Source organism: Callorhinus ursinus, unplaced genomic scaffold (genome assembly GCF_003265705.2).
Source record: "Callorhinus ursinus isolate GAN/ISIS: 27379988/994484 unplaced genomic scaffold, GSC_fseal_2.0 scaffold20, whole genome shotgun sequence".
NCBI lineage: Eukaryota > Metazoa > Chordata > Mammalia > Carnivora > Otariidae > Callorhinus > Callorhinus ursinus.
Window position 1 is genome coordinate 17,890,198 of NW_027397082.1, and position 16,297 is coordinate 17,906,494.

The 16,297-nt window shown below is 51.1% G+C and overlaps 1 protein-coding gene across 4 annotated transcripts in view; it reads right to left on the reverse strand.

Annotated features, from left to right (window-relative positions):
* Positions 1–16,297, reverse strand: part of SUFU (SUFU negative regulator of hedgehog signaling) — a 113,375-nt gene that overhangs the window by 11,339 nt on the left and 85,739 nt on the right. For all 4 annotated transcript variants that reach the window (XM_073904262.1, XM_073904263.1, XM_025880384.2 and 1 more), the window contains exons 9-10: positions 3,132–3,266; positions 1,426–1,564 (exon numbers count right to left, since the gene is read on the reverse strand). In XM_073904262.1, coding sequence (XP_073760363.1) covers positions 1,426–1,564; positions 3,132–3,266 — 274 coding nt within the window. The remainder of the gene's footprint in view (positions 1–1,425; positions 1,565–3,131; positions 3,267–16,297) is intronic.

A 16,297-nucleotide genomic window follows, 5' to 3' on the forward strand; every position in this document is an offset into this window, starting at 1 on the left:
CTAGGTCCCCACCTCCCCCTTCCTTGCCAGCTCTGCCCAGGTAATAGGCAGCCCTCCTCCTCTACACAGAGGCAGCCTGGCCTTCCTGGGACATAGCTGGGGCTGGTGTGGAGGCCCTTTCCACTTGTGTGGGGCTAGTTTCGAACATTACAGTAACTACCAACACCACATGGACAGAAATCTAATGTTACCAAGTGGGACTTTTAAAATGTATTTATAACTTTATGGTTCAAAGTAATTTTGTTATGAAACAATGTAATAACGACAGTGGAAAAAGGCAAGGTAATTTATGGAACACAATATTCCTAAAGCACTAGCTTCCATTTCTACCTCACTCAGTCTGAGGAGTGTGGTTGGTGTCCTTTGTTTGCTGTTTCTTTTAATTAAGGGTTAGTATTTGGGGGGGGGAGGGGGAAGAGGCCTGAAGGAGGAGAAATTCAGCTGCAAGCTCTCTCTCTCTCTCTCTCTCTCTCACACACACACACACACACACACACACACACACGCCCACATTACCAGTAAGTATGCTTCACAGACCCCCCAGACTGGGTTAAACCCACAAAACCAGCATAATTCCCTTCCCCTCTACTATAACTACCCCTCCACACACCACAAACAAGGCACAGTCAATTTCTGGATTAGGGTCAGATCCCCTTTCTTGATACTCCTGAGAGAAGTAAGGTAGAGTGTTCTTCCTCTCACACCTCCAACAAACAAAGAAAAAAGGATGTCGTTCCCCTTATACATATGGGAGTGTGCCGGACAGGCCAAGTACCCATTAGAGACCTGGGACAGGGTGGGGGCTGGAAGGAGGCCTGTGGCTCTCAGGCCCGAGCACCCTGCTTGGCAGTGGCTGTGAAGCTGTGCTCCAGCCAGAAGAGCAAAGGAAGGACAAAGTGTTCTGGACAAGCCAGCAGGTTTCTGTGCAGAAAAGCTGGGTTTCCATTAGGAGGAATAGGAGAGCCATGAGATGAAGGGAGTGGGGAGGCTGTCTGCTGAAGCCTGCCCATCCCAGCCCCAGTCCAGGCCCACATACCCATTTTCTAGGAATTCTGGGGGGATTTCCACAGAGCCACTTAAGAGTGGCTTCCAGCCTTCCTCCTACCCTGTTGTACCCTCGGTTTCCTGGCTTTTGGTTTACCCAGGGTGCAGAAAGTCTCACATCTCTCAAATCTGGATTTCCATGGCAAACCAGTGGCCAAGGCCTAGAGAGTTATCCCTGGTGTCTCAGGTGATGGGGGGAGAGGCCGGGAAGTGCTCCTAGAGTTGATGGGATAGGCAACAGCATCCACACTCCACATGGCTTCCCATAACCAGCCCCTCTGGAAGGGAGCCACCAAGAGCTGCCAAGGGAGGAAAGGGAGGAGGCGGGTGCGGGAAGAGCCCACGGAAAGAAGGTAGGGAGAAGAAAATGAGCCTTCTCACTTGTAACCAGGGTCCATGGGCTGCATAAGGGTGCTCCTCAGTGGCAAAGGCGCCTTCCACTCCCGTGGAAACGAATGTGATGGCCATGTCACCTGTGATACTTTTATATGTAAAGTGCCGTCCATGCAGGAGCCTGCCCCTGGGGGTGGGAACACAGAGACCGTGAGCAGCAGGCCTGGCCAAGGGACAGGGTGCCTGGCAAATGCCCTCCTGCCTGCCCACCTGCCCACCAACAGGGGACTGTAACCAAACACGTTCATTTCAGCCCCTTCTGAGAGAAGCCTCTCCCAAGTTCTCAACTGTCACTGCTCCAAAGTGCTCAAAGCTAGCAGAGACATTAGATCAGCATTCAAAGGGCCTGCGGGGGGAGGGGAGGACACCTCCTTTGTGTCCTGGTGAGGAAACTGAGGCCAGAGAGGGCAGTTAGCAACATGCCCAAGGTCATGCCCAGAACTAAGAGCAGGGTCTTGTCCCTTCTGTTTCAAGGGCAGAGGTGAAGTAGTACCTAAACAAATTTGCCAAGCCCCTGGGAGGATGGCATAGTGCCTTCACAGCACAACCCATGTGTCCACGGGAGTCTTCCACCTGCTCATGGGCTCTCCCACAAGATTAAAATGGCTAGCCCCAAGGCCACAAGCACACCTCCAAACAGACAAATCAACAACAACAACAATAATAATAAAGGCTGACACCAAATGGGGTCACTCTGAGGGAGCCAAAAGAAGTTACAGCTAATTCCCAGTCTGGAAATACACCTGGGGGAAGGGCAGGCAGGGACAACCAGTGAGGCAGAGATGCCAGTCAGCAAAGGAAGCCCAGCCTGCCATTTGCTTTCCCAGGCTGCCTCAGATTAACCCTTCACCAGTCTAAAGGTCCTGAGCTTGAGCCAGAGAGGGAGTTGGGGCGGAAATGGCTGGGGTCCTGTTGGGGGGGGGCCTTGCCAGCCCCTGTTCATTCTGACCACTTGCTATCTTTGCCCTGCTGCCCAGGGTGGCTGGCCAAGGCTGGTTAGCATCCAAACTCCTTTCTCAGGCTCTGGGGACAGTGGGGAGGGACCAAACCAGGGCAACCCCCTTCTTCCTTGTCACTGTTGTCTGAGTTGAGAGTTATTCTGGTCACCTCCCTGCTATAAAAGTGAGGGTGGAAACCCCAAGGGCTCTGCAAGAAGCCAGCTGAGCAGATTCAGCCCAGGGCAGCATCCCCAAGCAGAGCGCTGAATTCTGGCCACAGGGCTGGGTTTCTGGCACTGTGGACAGCAGCGGAAAGGACACAGCTGGGCTTCTCGGTCCCTCAAGGAGTCTGTTGTGCTGGCCACTGGGTTTGGAGAACTGAGTGTTTTGCATGGGAAAAGCAACAAGCGGAAGAAAATAGAGTCCAACCCCCCAGAGCCTCTGCCCTGCTACCCAGCGCAACTGACTCTGGGCTTGTGGGATGGCAGGGGCGTCTGAGTTTGCCAGGCGGCTGAAACTTCCTAAGGGAGTGGGGCTGAGGGACACCTCTCTGGACAAAGGAATGTCCTTCAGCCCAGTGGGGACTACAGGCTGGCTCAGAGTCCACAGCCCGCCCCCCCCCCCCAGGCCCAAGAGGCACTGCCTGACAGGCTCTCCTCTCTCCCGGGGGGCCCCTGACTCCGCCCAGGTATGGGGGAGAAGGCAAGCATAGGCCTGGCAGCTCCCTGAGGACAAGCCGTGTGCCGTGGGGCTCACCTTAGGCAGAGGGGAATGAGAGCCCCTGACTCCTGGTTGAATTTCAGATGCACACTCTCCAGCTGTCGTGTGCGGATCAGCTCGTGGGGAATGATGGCCGTGGAGCTGTCACTTTCCAGGCTATCTTTGCGGCTCCTGCAAGGCAAGCACAGGAGGAGGTTCAGCACAAGGTAAATACCATGGGGAGGAGCAAGACGGGAGTCTGTCAGGCTGGCCTCCTGAATAACGACAATGATGGTGACTGACGACAGTGACAATAGCAGCCACCATTCACCGTGTGCTCGCCGAACGCCAGCTGCTGGGCAAAGCACTTCTCACGGACGACTCTTCTCCACATCCCCATGCGGTGGGTACTACTCCAGGTACTGTTACGTCCCTCTTATGGATAAGGAATCGGGGATCAGAGAGGTTAAGTAACTTGTCCATGTCACCCTGTCGGGGAGTATGGAGCTGGGATTTGATCGCAGTTAGATCGGGTTCTAAAGCCTCATCTTTGGCCAACACACCATATAAAAGTTTATGTCACAGTGGCTTGGTCTTCCCTACATAGTAGCAAGAGCATCTGGGAGCCCTTCTTCCCTTGCCCTGGAGCCTCAGGTCCCAAGTTCCCCAAAGCTGGAGTGCTAGAGTCCCAGGAGGTACAGCTCCAAGAGCTTCCTTCCAGCTGAAAAGGCTGTGACTTTCTGCAGGCTCTGAGCATGCACACTCCCGCTAACGGCCAGGAGCTGCCGTGACATACACATCCTTCATCTGACCAGGAAATGATACAATCCTCAGCGAGGGGGCGGAAACCAGACTCTCAGGAGTCAGACTAGTGGGCCTGGCTGGGCAGCAGAACCAGGCCACCATCCTGCTGGGTTTTGAGGCCCCAGGAGCCCTGTTCCAGATTCCTCCTGACTGTGGCCTTGGCCACGGTGAACTGTCACTGCTGCCTCACGCTCCCTCCTGTCCTGCTTCCCACCAACAGCTCATCCCACAGCTGGGCCATGGGGTCCCTTTGCAATCTAAGATATGCTCTTTCAAATTCAGCTGCCCCTACTGAGAGCCTCTCAAATCTGCCTCAGCCGGAAATGAGGGTTACCCACTGATCCTATTCAAAAGGCCGGATCCTGGTTTGGGCTGTGAATCTCAGAACAATTCCCCAAGTGTCCATCAAAATACTGGGTGAGAAGCTCTAGTTATTTATCATTCAAGAGGCAGGAGCCATCCAGGATGTCTAGGCTCACAGTCAGACAATCAGGGAGGGGCAGGCCCAACCTCCTCACATGCTGGGGGGCTGAGTGCTGGGGCCTGTGGCCAATGAGGCACCCCAACAGGCAGAGAACCTCTCCAAAGGGAAGGTGTGGGGTCAGCAGGCAAAAGGATGGAGGGTGGCATCAGAGAGCCCAGGGGCCCGCCAAGGCAGAGGTTTCTAAGAGCCCCTGAGGTAATGGGGACCATTCCTACCAGCTGTGTGGATCTACCCCAGATGTAACGGCTCTTTCACAAAGTGGTGTCTTCCTCTGGTTTCCCAAAGCGAATTCTGAAACTGCTCTTTGCCCTAGCTTCTCCTCTGACAAACCCTTTCACAAGACCTGCGAAGGAGACAAATGCTATGGCCAAGAGGGTCACAGAAGTTCAAGACTGGAAGGAAACTCTGAGGTGGTTTAATCTACTTCTTCCCTTTACAAAGGGGAGCCCGTGACGGGTCCAAGGCCACAGAGCTGGTCTGTGGCAGGCCAGTGTGGGAGCCGAGGACCTCTGACTAGACCTCCTTCCCTTACACTCTGGCTGCTAGGCCTCCCTTCTGAGGAGGGCAACACTGACCATCAGTGCTCGGTGGGTGCCCTCAGGGCCCAGACAAGAGCAGAGCTCAGGATGCTGACAGCAGCCCTTCTCTGCTCCAGAGCAAGGAGTCGGTAGACTCACTGGCTGAGTCCTCACAGCGAGCACCCATGTATATTCTATGGTTAATCCTCTCCCAGGTGAGGAAATGGAGGCTCAGAGAGGTGAGGTGGCAAGCCTGAATCAGAGTGAGTCTAAGGGGAAGAGCCAGTCACCTCCCCGTGCCATCTCTGACAACGGCCCACACAGAGACCCGCCACCATGTGCCCGAAGGGGCCTGCAGCCAGGCTGCGGGGCGGGGCCTCAGAGCCCGTGGGGCCCGCTAGAGGATGGCTGCCTCTTGGGCATCAGCAAAAATGCTGATGAATAGCAACTGGGCTGAGGGTGTGGGGCTGGGAGAGAAGAATCAACAGCACACAGGGCTAGAGACATCTCACGCTGGAGGGAAAAATAAATTGTTGAAAGTCAGCTAAAGTCACCTTGGTAACTGCTACAACACACTCACCCAGAACGAGGACATCAAACCCAACTGCAAACAGCTTTAAAGAAATGGAAAAGAACTTAATCATCTGAAGAATTAATGTGACAAGTGCCCACATTTACACCTCCCACCAACCTTCAATCATTTGAAAACGTACTTTAATCTTTTAAGAGAAAAAAAAATTGCAAAATGCTAGATCTGCAATCCTGGAGCTTGGGTATTTCCGGCATGCTGCTTCAATGGAAACAGGGCTGCTACACACACACACACACACACACACACACACACACACACACACACACACACACGCATGCATGAGCCCAGCTTTCTGCTGATTTGTTTTTTCTGGACATCGATGCAGAAGCATGAATTATTTGTGTGGGCTGGGTGAGGTATTAAATCTGCAGCCGACACAGGTTTGCAATGTTTTGCATGGTTGTCAGCTTAATCTTAGTCATAAAAAAATAAGTACTGTGCTCGCCAGCGTGGCCTAATTTTTCAGCTGGGCTGTTTTCTCCCCGAGTTCCCAGTGGAGGAGAAGGCAGAGTTTCAGGGGGCTGAAAAGGAGAAGGGCTCCCCGGGAAGAAGGCCCTACACCCACTGGGGACTGCTAGGGATACGGGGCCGGGGGAGGAAAGATGAGCTATTGCTCCAGGCGGCAGAATGGCTAACACGTATGTTCTGGGTTTGAGTCTCACATGAGCTCAGGCAAATGACTTACCCTCTCTCTAAGCATCAGTATCCTCTTGATGGGAACAGAAAATAATACCCTATCGTTATAAGGATTAAACCAGATGACCCACATGAAGCATCTAACAGTGCCTGGGGATGCAGTAGGTGCTCAAAATATATCTGGAATGCATTAACAGGATGTTAGGTGGCTGCCTCTAGAAGTCGATCTACTCTTCCTGCAAGAATGTTGATAGCTTAATAGGGAATTATTTGCCTTTACTGACTGCCTCTGGCCAAGTCAGTCCCCACTTCTGAGCAAAGGTCCTTGCCCTGAGCTTGGGAGACAGGACTTCTGAGATGGGGCCTGAAGGGCTCCTGACTCCCTGCACAGATACTACGGGCCCTGGTCAACCACTGGGCCTCTGGGAAGGCACGACTACAGGCCAGCAAAAACCCCTGAGGCTTTTGTTCTGCAGAGGGAGGTTCTGGCAGGGCCGTCTTCCCTCTACACAGCACAGTGGTCTTCTTGCAATTCTTGTCTGCCGAACCTCAAGCTGCCCAGAGTGGTTTAATCCCTCCTCCCATGATAGCCTTCAAATCCCTGAGACTGCTCTCACAGACCATCATCAGTTTCTCTTTTCCAGTATCCGTGGCCCCCACTTTCAAATATATTCCTAGGACATGGTTCTGAAATCTTCCAGCCATCCAAGTCACCCCCGCTTGCGTTTACTCTAGCTGGTGAAAGCCAGAGTGTCAGGTCCAGAAGTGAAGTGCCGTGTGTGGAAATAAATACAGCATGTGGTCTAATCAGTGCAGCTCAAAGAGGGACTATGAGCTTTTCTTATTTGGGAAACCTTATTTCAAAACTGTCATCAAATTGTCTATTCTTTGTAACCCCGTCATACTACCAATTCTAACAGCACACTCTCTGTCAACGACATCTCCCTCGGGCTCTCTCCTGTGGCCTGCGCTTGGACCTCTTCTCCCCCATCTCATATGCACTGGGGATTCACTGGAGCTGAGAGCCCAGCTCTGCATTATCTGGCTACTGTTTGAGGCAGTCCAGGTATTTCTGAAACCTGGGGCAGGCATCCATCAGACCGGCATTCCTCCCCTGACTTCATATCCCTGACAAAACTGTTAAGCTTACCATCAGTGTTCTCATCCCAGGCTTTGATTAAACAGTGAACAGGGTAGGGCCAGGCAGACAGGCTGACAGACTGACATCATTACTCTTTGGGTATGCTCATCCAACCAGTTATAAATCAACGCAAACATCCCATCACCAAGCCCTTCACCTTCCTGGATGCTCTGTGGACATGTCTCTGTCTTGCCAACAATGATGTCAGAAGACATTCTGAAAATGTCTTGCTAAACCCTAAAGTTTATAGCACTTCCTTTGTCTACCAGGTTGAAATAGGTAACTATTTCTTTTTCGTTTTTTAAGGTAAATTTTTTAAAAAGTTTTTATTTATTCATTTAAGTAATCTCTACACCCAATGTGGGCCTTGAACTCACGACCTCGAGATCAAGAGTCTCATGCTCCTCCAACTAAGCCAGTTAGGTGACCTGGTAACTATTTCTAAAAATAGATGAGAATGGTCTGGCAGACCTGATTCTTTGTGAATCCATGCTGACTCTCAGGGCTCACTGTTCCTCTTAAAACAGTGTTCACAGCCTGCCTGCTGAATAATCTAGTCCAGAATTTTCCCTGAGAGTTGACACCATGCTCACTAGTTTGGAGAGTGCAAGATGGTTTTTGCATTTTGAAACTTTTGAGTGTTTTCAGTCTGCCAACACCTCTCTCGTAATTACTCCCTCAAAGATTATGGACCCTGGCTTCATAAATCTCATTTGCCAAGTCTCTGGGTGTTCTGGGGCACAATACATATGGACCAGGTGACCTGATCCATGAAGTCATAGCTTCAGTCTTCTCATCAATGCCTGTATGACTCTTCCTACTCTGATAACCATCCTTTTTGAGATGGAAGCATAACAGAACTTGGGTAAATCTTGCTTTCTCTCTGTCACTGAGTAAAGTTACTCTGTCCAAACAATGGGGCCCATGTTTTCTTCTTGTTGTTCCAAACAGAAGTACAAAAAATAAAGTCCTTTTTGCTGGTCATAGCACTTTTTTGCAACACTCAGTTCTTGAGTTTCAGTTTTTCTTGATCCTGTTCCTTAATAGTCTGTGCTGGTATAACACACTTTTCCTTCCAGATTTTGTTCAAATTCTTCAAGAAATCTGAGTTACATAAAAGATTCTCTACATACCTATACTGGTCCCTGGAGGTATTACACCTCGTTTTAGTTTCCAGGGGACTGGTCACAGTAATGCTACTAAGAGGTGCCTTTTACTGACGGCAGACTCTGATGCCAGCTCTTCTGCCAAACCCTCTCAATACTTTGCTTCCTTTCATTTTCATGGCAACTCTACCAAGAGGTATTTATTTCCCCATTTTACAGATGAAGAAACTGAAACTAAGAGACTTAAATAACTAGCCCAAGGTTACACAATGAACAAACAAAGGGCTGAAACGAAATCCCCAGGTCTTCCTGACGCCAACTAAAACAACCACAGCGTTTCTCCTTAAGAACTTCCCAACCCTTTGAGTGGGCTTTCCTTCTGGGGTTTCAAGGCTATGAAGACACATCTATTTTTTCCCTGAACTCTTAAAAAAAAACTGCTTCCTAGAAGTCAAGGCAGGACTTCCCAAAGGGTATTTGATGGGATTTTAATTTAAGCGAAGCTTCTAGAAAAGCAGATGGGGCAAGGGCTGGATGCAACACACTGTGTCTCTCGGATGAAAGACCTAAAATGTTGGCATTTTCAAGACCAAGGAGGACTGCAGAGGGCAAACCAGCCAGTTTCATTCTATGTGAGCCAGCATCTTCCAAGTTTAGCCACAGAACCACCTTTTCCCTTAACACCCAACAAAACCCCCTAAAAGGCTGCGGGGACCCTCCATCTGGGGACAACAGGGCACAGAGTTTTCCTTCCTGATCTCGCTCTACTCAAGGTGCTTTCTTCCAGCACCCTGCCACTTCCACTCCGTCCACCTCCGTGGCTGGATGAGTGGCCCTTGTCATTCCCTTTACACCAAGACAGATGCTCTCAGGAGGCCTGTCAGGCGGTTACAGCTGCTAATCTTCAGCTCCTCGCCTGGGGCTGGGGCAGCGGAAGCGTCTCTGCACGACCAAGGCGGCCTCGGTGCCAATTCTGTGATTTTCAGTCAGAGCGGGTTATCCTTTCCTTTCACTGGGCAGGGTGAGCTGTAACAGCTCCTACAATATCACTTCTCGGACTTTTATTTACGATTCTTTTTAAAGTTTAAAGAGTCATAGGGTCCTATCAGGACCATTCTTCCCACCCCCCTCTTCAGAGACAACCACTCTCATCTCTGTTAGTGGACTCTTTCGGTATTTTCTCCAGACTTCTTTTTTTTTTTAGAGATTTTATTTATGTCAGAGAGAGAGAGAGAGAGAGAGAGGGAGAGAGAAAGAGCACAAGCAAGGGGAGTGGCAGGCAGAGGGAGAGGGAGAAGCAGGCTCCGATGCGGGGGCCAATCCCAGGACCCTGGGATCATGACCTGAGCCGAAGGCAGCCGCTTAACCAACTGAGCCACCCAGGCGCCCCTCCGGACTTCTAATATGCTTCACTTTGACTTGCCCGTTTTCCCCTCTCCAGCTTCACCTACTGACTTCCCACAAAGGAATACGAGCTCTTAGCTCTCTTCCGTCCCATCCTCCCACCTTCCCAGGAGAACTGTATCCTAAGTTTGTTTGGATCAGCATTAAGTGTCTACATTATTATACGAAACCAATGCTATTTACAACTGAGGAATGTACTATACTATCATGTACACTTTTAGAAAAATATACTTTTCTTTTCTGGCACAGTTTTCTATTTTCCTTGGATTTAATAACAGTCTTGGTTTTCTACGTGTTTATCACTAATTCAATCCTAAACTAACCACCAATGGTCTACAGATTTCCCCAAGATACTCAAATACATCAAGTATTTATCAATTTTGTCTTTTTCCAAGCCCTTCCTCCGGAGGTCCTTCTGAACTGGCTGCCTTCTGTTCTTGCTGCTCACCGTCACCCTGGTGATTCCCCTGGCCTCTTTCCCATGCTGGACCCCATTTCCTGGCCCCGGCATGTCTTCCTCACTCATTCTGGTGGAGTATATCCTCCAAGAGATTTCACCGTATTTGGGGGCACGTTTTCTCAGCCAAACGGTGCCCACCGACCTGCCACCCTCCTGGTTTCGCAGCAACCGAAAACACCAGCTTTCCTCTGTACAGTGGTGTGTAAACTTCCAGGGCCTAGTCTCCAGTTATTTTTTCCTATGAATTGGCAGGAAGCCCCTCCACATGTCTCCTCTTTCCTGGGCAGTACCCAGTGGTGGAGAGGACTGGATCAAATAATCCGAGGTTCACATCTTGGCTCTGACACTTATTCCCAGCTTACTGACCTGAGGTAAGTCTATGTAAGCCTCTGTGTTCTAATCTGTAAAATGGGGACAATAGCAGCTCACGACACAGGGCCCAGCACATGGCAACGCCCAATAAAAACTGCCTGCTCAGCCATGGGACCCTGTCTAGCCCAGGATTCTTCCCGAAGTGGGAACAGCGAAGGGTGGTTTACGTGCTGGCTGAGATGCACACCTCGGTAATTCAGAAATTGATCTGAATCTTTCCATTTATTTCTTCTTTACCACCTGTCTGTAGAGCACATTCTATATTTACACTTCCCACTGCATAAGATGACTTCTTACACATCCTAAAACCCTCTCTCCTTCCAGTGTCAAGATAGATTCCTGATTTTCTAGTACTGTAGAGTTTATAGTACATGCCCCTGTTTGCCCTACCCACATTTTACGGACTGAGAGAACCGTATCCATGTTTCCTCTCCACCCGGGTCTCTTCAGATTGAAAAGCCTTAATTTTTCCATTTTAGCCTATTGGTATTTCTTGGTCAGATTCCATCAATGGTAGCAGGTGTGGAAAGGAGAGGAGCCGAACCACCGAGCCTCCTTTAAGCCACAATCCCAGTCCTGTGACAGGGGTGACATGTGCGCTGGCCATGCGACTTGGGGCCTTCTCCTTGGGGATGCCCGGGAGCGGGAACCAGGGCATCAGGGCTGGCAACTATTCAACAGTGATGTGGGTTTGGCCTGCTGAGCCAGCCCAACCTCTGGCTTCCGCCTCTAGGCTGGGAGATTATTCCTTTTGCTTTCAGAATGCTGACAAAAGCTCCGAACTTTCCAGAGAAAGAACCACTTGAAGGTCCCCCTTCAGGACAGGATTAGGACAGGGTATAGGTGTGGGGTGGGGGTAAAGGCACCAGCTCACCTCCACAACTACTCCTAAACACAAGGCTGTAACCAAATGATAAAGTATGGTATTTTCGTTGTGAGCACCCCAAGGACGGGATGTGATGATGGAACAGTGGGGCTGGGTGTGACTAAAGAAGAGAGAGGGAGCGAAACTGGCATGATGATTAGAGGATGCTTTAATCAACCAGAGGAGTTAACTCCGGGCACCAGGGACCTCTGCCCCCAGCCCAGCCCTCTGACTTGGGTGGGAGACGAGGATGCTGGCTTTCCTGAGTGAGCCCACTCTCACCAGAACGCTTGGCTTTCTGTTTTCTGAGACACTGAGTCATTTCCTCTCTCCAGCTCTCACCTTTGAGCCTTCCTTTTCCCTTCCCTGGAGAAGTGACTCACTGCTCAAGTGCTGGGTGACACTGAGGATCAAAGATGGGCGATAAAAATACTCCTGATTGTGCAACTTGAAGAAGGGGGATGCGCGTGGACTGAGGATTCAACACGCAGGCCATGAACTCCAAGGCTATGGTGGAAACAGTGGCTGTGGCTCCATCTCTCTGGGGAAGTGGAGCAGAGAAAGGAGTTCAAACAGAAATTTACCTGTGCCGGGTTTGCTGTGGAGCCCCTCGTTCTGCCCTCTCAAACGTGTGTCTCTGAGAAAGGCGCACAAAGGCAGGCACTCAGCAGGACACACGTGAATCACGGAGGCCTGGGCCCTTCCTCCTATCAGCCCTGTGGGACCCAGCTGGCGCCCTGCGGGCAGGGCTGTTTCTTTCTGGGTCTCCTCTCCAGTGAAAACAACCGTATTTCCCCCAGCGTGGGAGTGGTGAGGGAGGCCAGCGGGACAAGCGCAGGCTCCGGGCTGGCTGCTGCAGATGCGCTAGACACTTTGAATAGGGTCACCCAAGACTGCCCTGTGCATGAGCTGTGAGTGCCAGGGGCCCAGCTGTTTTCCCAGATGGAAACTCTCCTTCCTTCACCCAGTTCACTGGGCGCAGACTAGGTATTTTCTTCTTCTAATTAATCGTCATGGGCCTCATAGGGTGAGTAAAACAAAACAAAGTTTCTCTAAAGGATGACTCCCTAACCAGGTTATAAGCTATTCAAGATGGGAGCAGAGGCAGCAAGGTCACCCCATCCGACAGGCAAACAGATGGGAGCAGAGACACTCCTAAAAGTGCAGAGAAATACACGTGCAAGCATGTGTGTGTGCTGGGGGGGTGGGGGGCTGTGCAGCGGAGAAAGTCACAACCAGAGAATTCATACTACAAAACCTTAATTCTTCAGGAAATTAAGGCAAAAAGGCACCAAAAAAAAAAAAAAAAAAAAAAAGCCCTTAAAAGCTGCTGGCATGATTCCAGAGACTGAGAAACTTGGCTCAGAAATGACAGTTAGTTTGCTTTTTAAAGGTGCCTCAACTACAAAGTGCTTTTCTCACAGTCAGGGACCTTCCCCCACCAACACACCCGCATGCGCACGCACACACACACACACACACACACACACACACACACACACACACAGCACTGCCCCTCTCCGGGAGGGTATGTGACCCCCAGAGCTTCTTCGTAAAGGTCCTCTGACCTCAGGCAGTGAGACCCTGGTGCAGGGAGGAGGAAGTTCTGGAACACTGCTGCAGGTTCCCAGCATTGGAGCAAAAGTTTATGGAAATGCAAAGCTCCCCACCCGATGCACCTGACCACACACATCCTCTGAGTCCCCGTGGAGAGGCTGGGGAGCAAAATCCAAACTCCGTAGGACAGTCCAGGCAACTTCAGACAGGGAAGATGCCCGGGGCCTTTTTTCCCCCTCGGGTTCTTACAAGTGTTGGCAGGCACAGTCCTTAAGCCAGGCTCTCCTCAGTGGCAACAAGGAGTGGCTTCCCATGCTTCCCCAACTCACCAGGGCAGGCAGTGGGAAGGGAGGCGCCAGCAAGCCGAAGGAGGCTTTTCTCAACTGATCATCTTGGGAAAAGCCAGATACAAATTTCACGGCTGGAATGCAAGGGTTGTGAAACCCTGAAAGAAGCCCCAAAACGGGCCAAGGACTCTCCTTCTGGGAAGGCGGTGGGAGGAGGGCTGGCGAGGGCAAGTGGGAGAGGAGCAGGTTACCCAGAGGGGCCTGCCTTTCTGGGAAGCAGGAAGTAAGGCGTCAAGAGAGAAAGAAAGAAATCCCCTAGCCCTGAGGAGGTAGAGGGGACAGAGATAGGGTTGGTTTTGCTTCTGAACATAAAGAAAACAAGGTTTGTCAGAAAGTAATTCTGGTATAAACAAGCCAATTACGATACAGCTTGTTATCTCTGGGATTTAGAAGCACCAAAGCTGACCACTGTCTTCCCTAGAGTTAAATATGCACAGTAAGCTTCTAAAAGGGGGTTTAGCCTTGTCTTCAGTGTCACGTGACAGGTCCCTATTCCTATTCCAACTAGACAGATGAGGTCCACCAATGAGGGTCACTACCACCTCAGAGACACAGCCTTGCGTGTCCCTCATGGGATCCCTGAGAATGGGGTAAGGAAGGTCACACTAGGGAAGACTGCCCTAAGGACCACCCTTTTCTAACCTTGGACAAGTCACTGACTGGCCTCTCTGCACCTCAGTCTCCTCATCTATAAAAGGGGATGGTAAGATTACTTCACAGAGTGACTGTGAGAATGAATGAAGGTCATGTGGTGTAAAGCACTTGGAACACTACTTGGCACACAGTCGTCACTACGTAAGTGTTAGCTGCTAGCGGGGAATGAGAAGAGCAAGTGCTTGCCGCCCCCCCCCCCCCCCCCCCCCAGTAGGCCAGAGCCCAGCTGCTAATGCCCGGGCTCCATCAGCCCTTCTGAACTGTAGCTTCCTCAGACCATTCCCAGACCCATGTGGAATCAGCACGCCCCAGCCTAGAAAGGCTGACTAAAGGAAAATCAGACGTGCACACACAATAAGGCCTGTGCCGGTTGCTCCCCCACAGGGAGAGGAGCAAACACCAGTGCCAGCACATCTTGGGTCGGCTTTCTCAGTCACAATCCATGTGGTTTATCTGAAATGGGGTCAGGTCCCAGAGTGGCCAGCATAGATATTACAGTCGTGCTTGCTAATCTAAACTGAGTCCATCATCATCGATCGTGAGATAACAGCGAGCCAGAGCCTTAAGACACTGGAGGGGTGCGCTGGAAAAGGATCTTGGCAAAGCAGCAGGAACCATTTCTCAACCAATGGCTAACAAATTGGTAACAAGCACTGAGAACCTCAGAAGAGACATTCTGATTCCCTCCGGACTGCAGATTCCACCACTGTGGAGACCTGACTGGTCACTTGAGCTTGCAGGGAGGGGAGATGACCCCAAAGGGCTGGCACCCCTGATCTATTTCCACCCAACTATTTGTAGCTCAGTCAACTCAGGCCAAAGGTGGAGGCTGCAGCCTTTACCTTGTATCTACAGATAGCCCTTGCACCAGATCCAGTGCCCCTCTGCACGGTCAGGGGTGGGCTGAGTCTGGGCTGTATGTATGCATCCAGGAACCCTGAGCCTTGTGCCCCCTGTGATGTCTGGAAGTGCAGCAGCTGAACGTGTGCCCAGGACAGCAAGTGAGATTTCAAGCCTGCTCCACATATACAAGAGCCGCAAGTGGGGTGTGTCTATGCAGGAGCCCCTGCCCTTCTGCCCAGAAACTTGGACCTTCCAGAGGGGATAGGGCCATCTGAACTGAGACTGTCTACAAGTTATAGGCAATATGCTTGAGGCTTTAAGCCTTCAAGTACCTCCCAGCCTCCCCGCCAGTGCCAACGGGGCCTAGAGGGTGAAGCCAAGCTCAGGGCATGGGAAGGAGCATGGCCCCAGGACATGGGCTCCTAGGTGGAGAGCTTCCAGACACCCTACACCTCAGCCTGGCCATCTGCTGCTGCCAGGGGAAGATCATGGTGCCTCATGCCAGCTACTTCAAAGCAGATGGCTGGAGAAACTCACTGGCTGGGGTGGAAAGCTGCTTGGAGGTGGCAGTGGAGGCTTCTCCAGGCTCTTGCCAAAAAGCTCAACTTTTCGTGGCTCCTGGATAGCAGATTCCAGGTGAGCCATCTTGGGCATCCAGAGTAACTCTCCCTAGGGCGCCTGGGTGGCTCAGTTGGTTAAGTGACTGTCTTCAGCTCAGGTCATGATCCTGGAGTCCCGGGATCGAGTCCTGCATCAGGCTCCCTGCTCAGCGGGGAGTCTGCTTCTCCCTCTCCCGCTCCCCCCTCTTGTGCTCTCTCTGTCTCTCTCATTCTCTCTCTCAAATAAATAAAATTTTTAATTAAAAAAAAAAAAACAAAACAGAGTAACTCTCCCTACCCCACAATCTGCTCCTGGGTTGCAGCCTTGACTTTTGCTAGCCAGGCCTCCCCTGTTCCATCCCTGTCAGCTCCTTCTCCTGCTTGAAAAGTCTAGGGCAACTTTAAGGTCCGTCTCATGTTCTTCCTCCTCCAAGAAGCCCTCCCTAACTATTCTGGATCACGCCAACTTGTCTTTTCTGTAGAATATTAGATCACTACCACTTCCGGAGATCATGGATGAGCAGCTGGAGCCAGAATTCAAAGAAGTAGCTATTTCCAACAAAAAGCATCCACAGCCAGACTCACACCAATTTCAGTTCATGCACCTCCAAAGGAAGAGCCTATATCCTAGATGGCCCCCTGGGTCCTGAGCTTGCCACACAGCAAGTGTATAAGACTTCTCAGAAGAAGGACCGATCACCCTGGTCTTGCAGGAGTGCTGTGCTTCCTTTTGAGCCCAGGGCACAGCAACTTCCTCCCTGGCAAGCAAGAGTTCTGCTCTGGGCTGCCAACTCCCAGGCATCCCCTGCCAGCAGCTATTCCCCACAGCTTCCCTGATTCA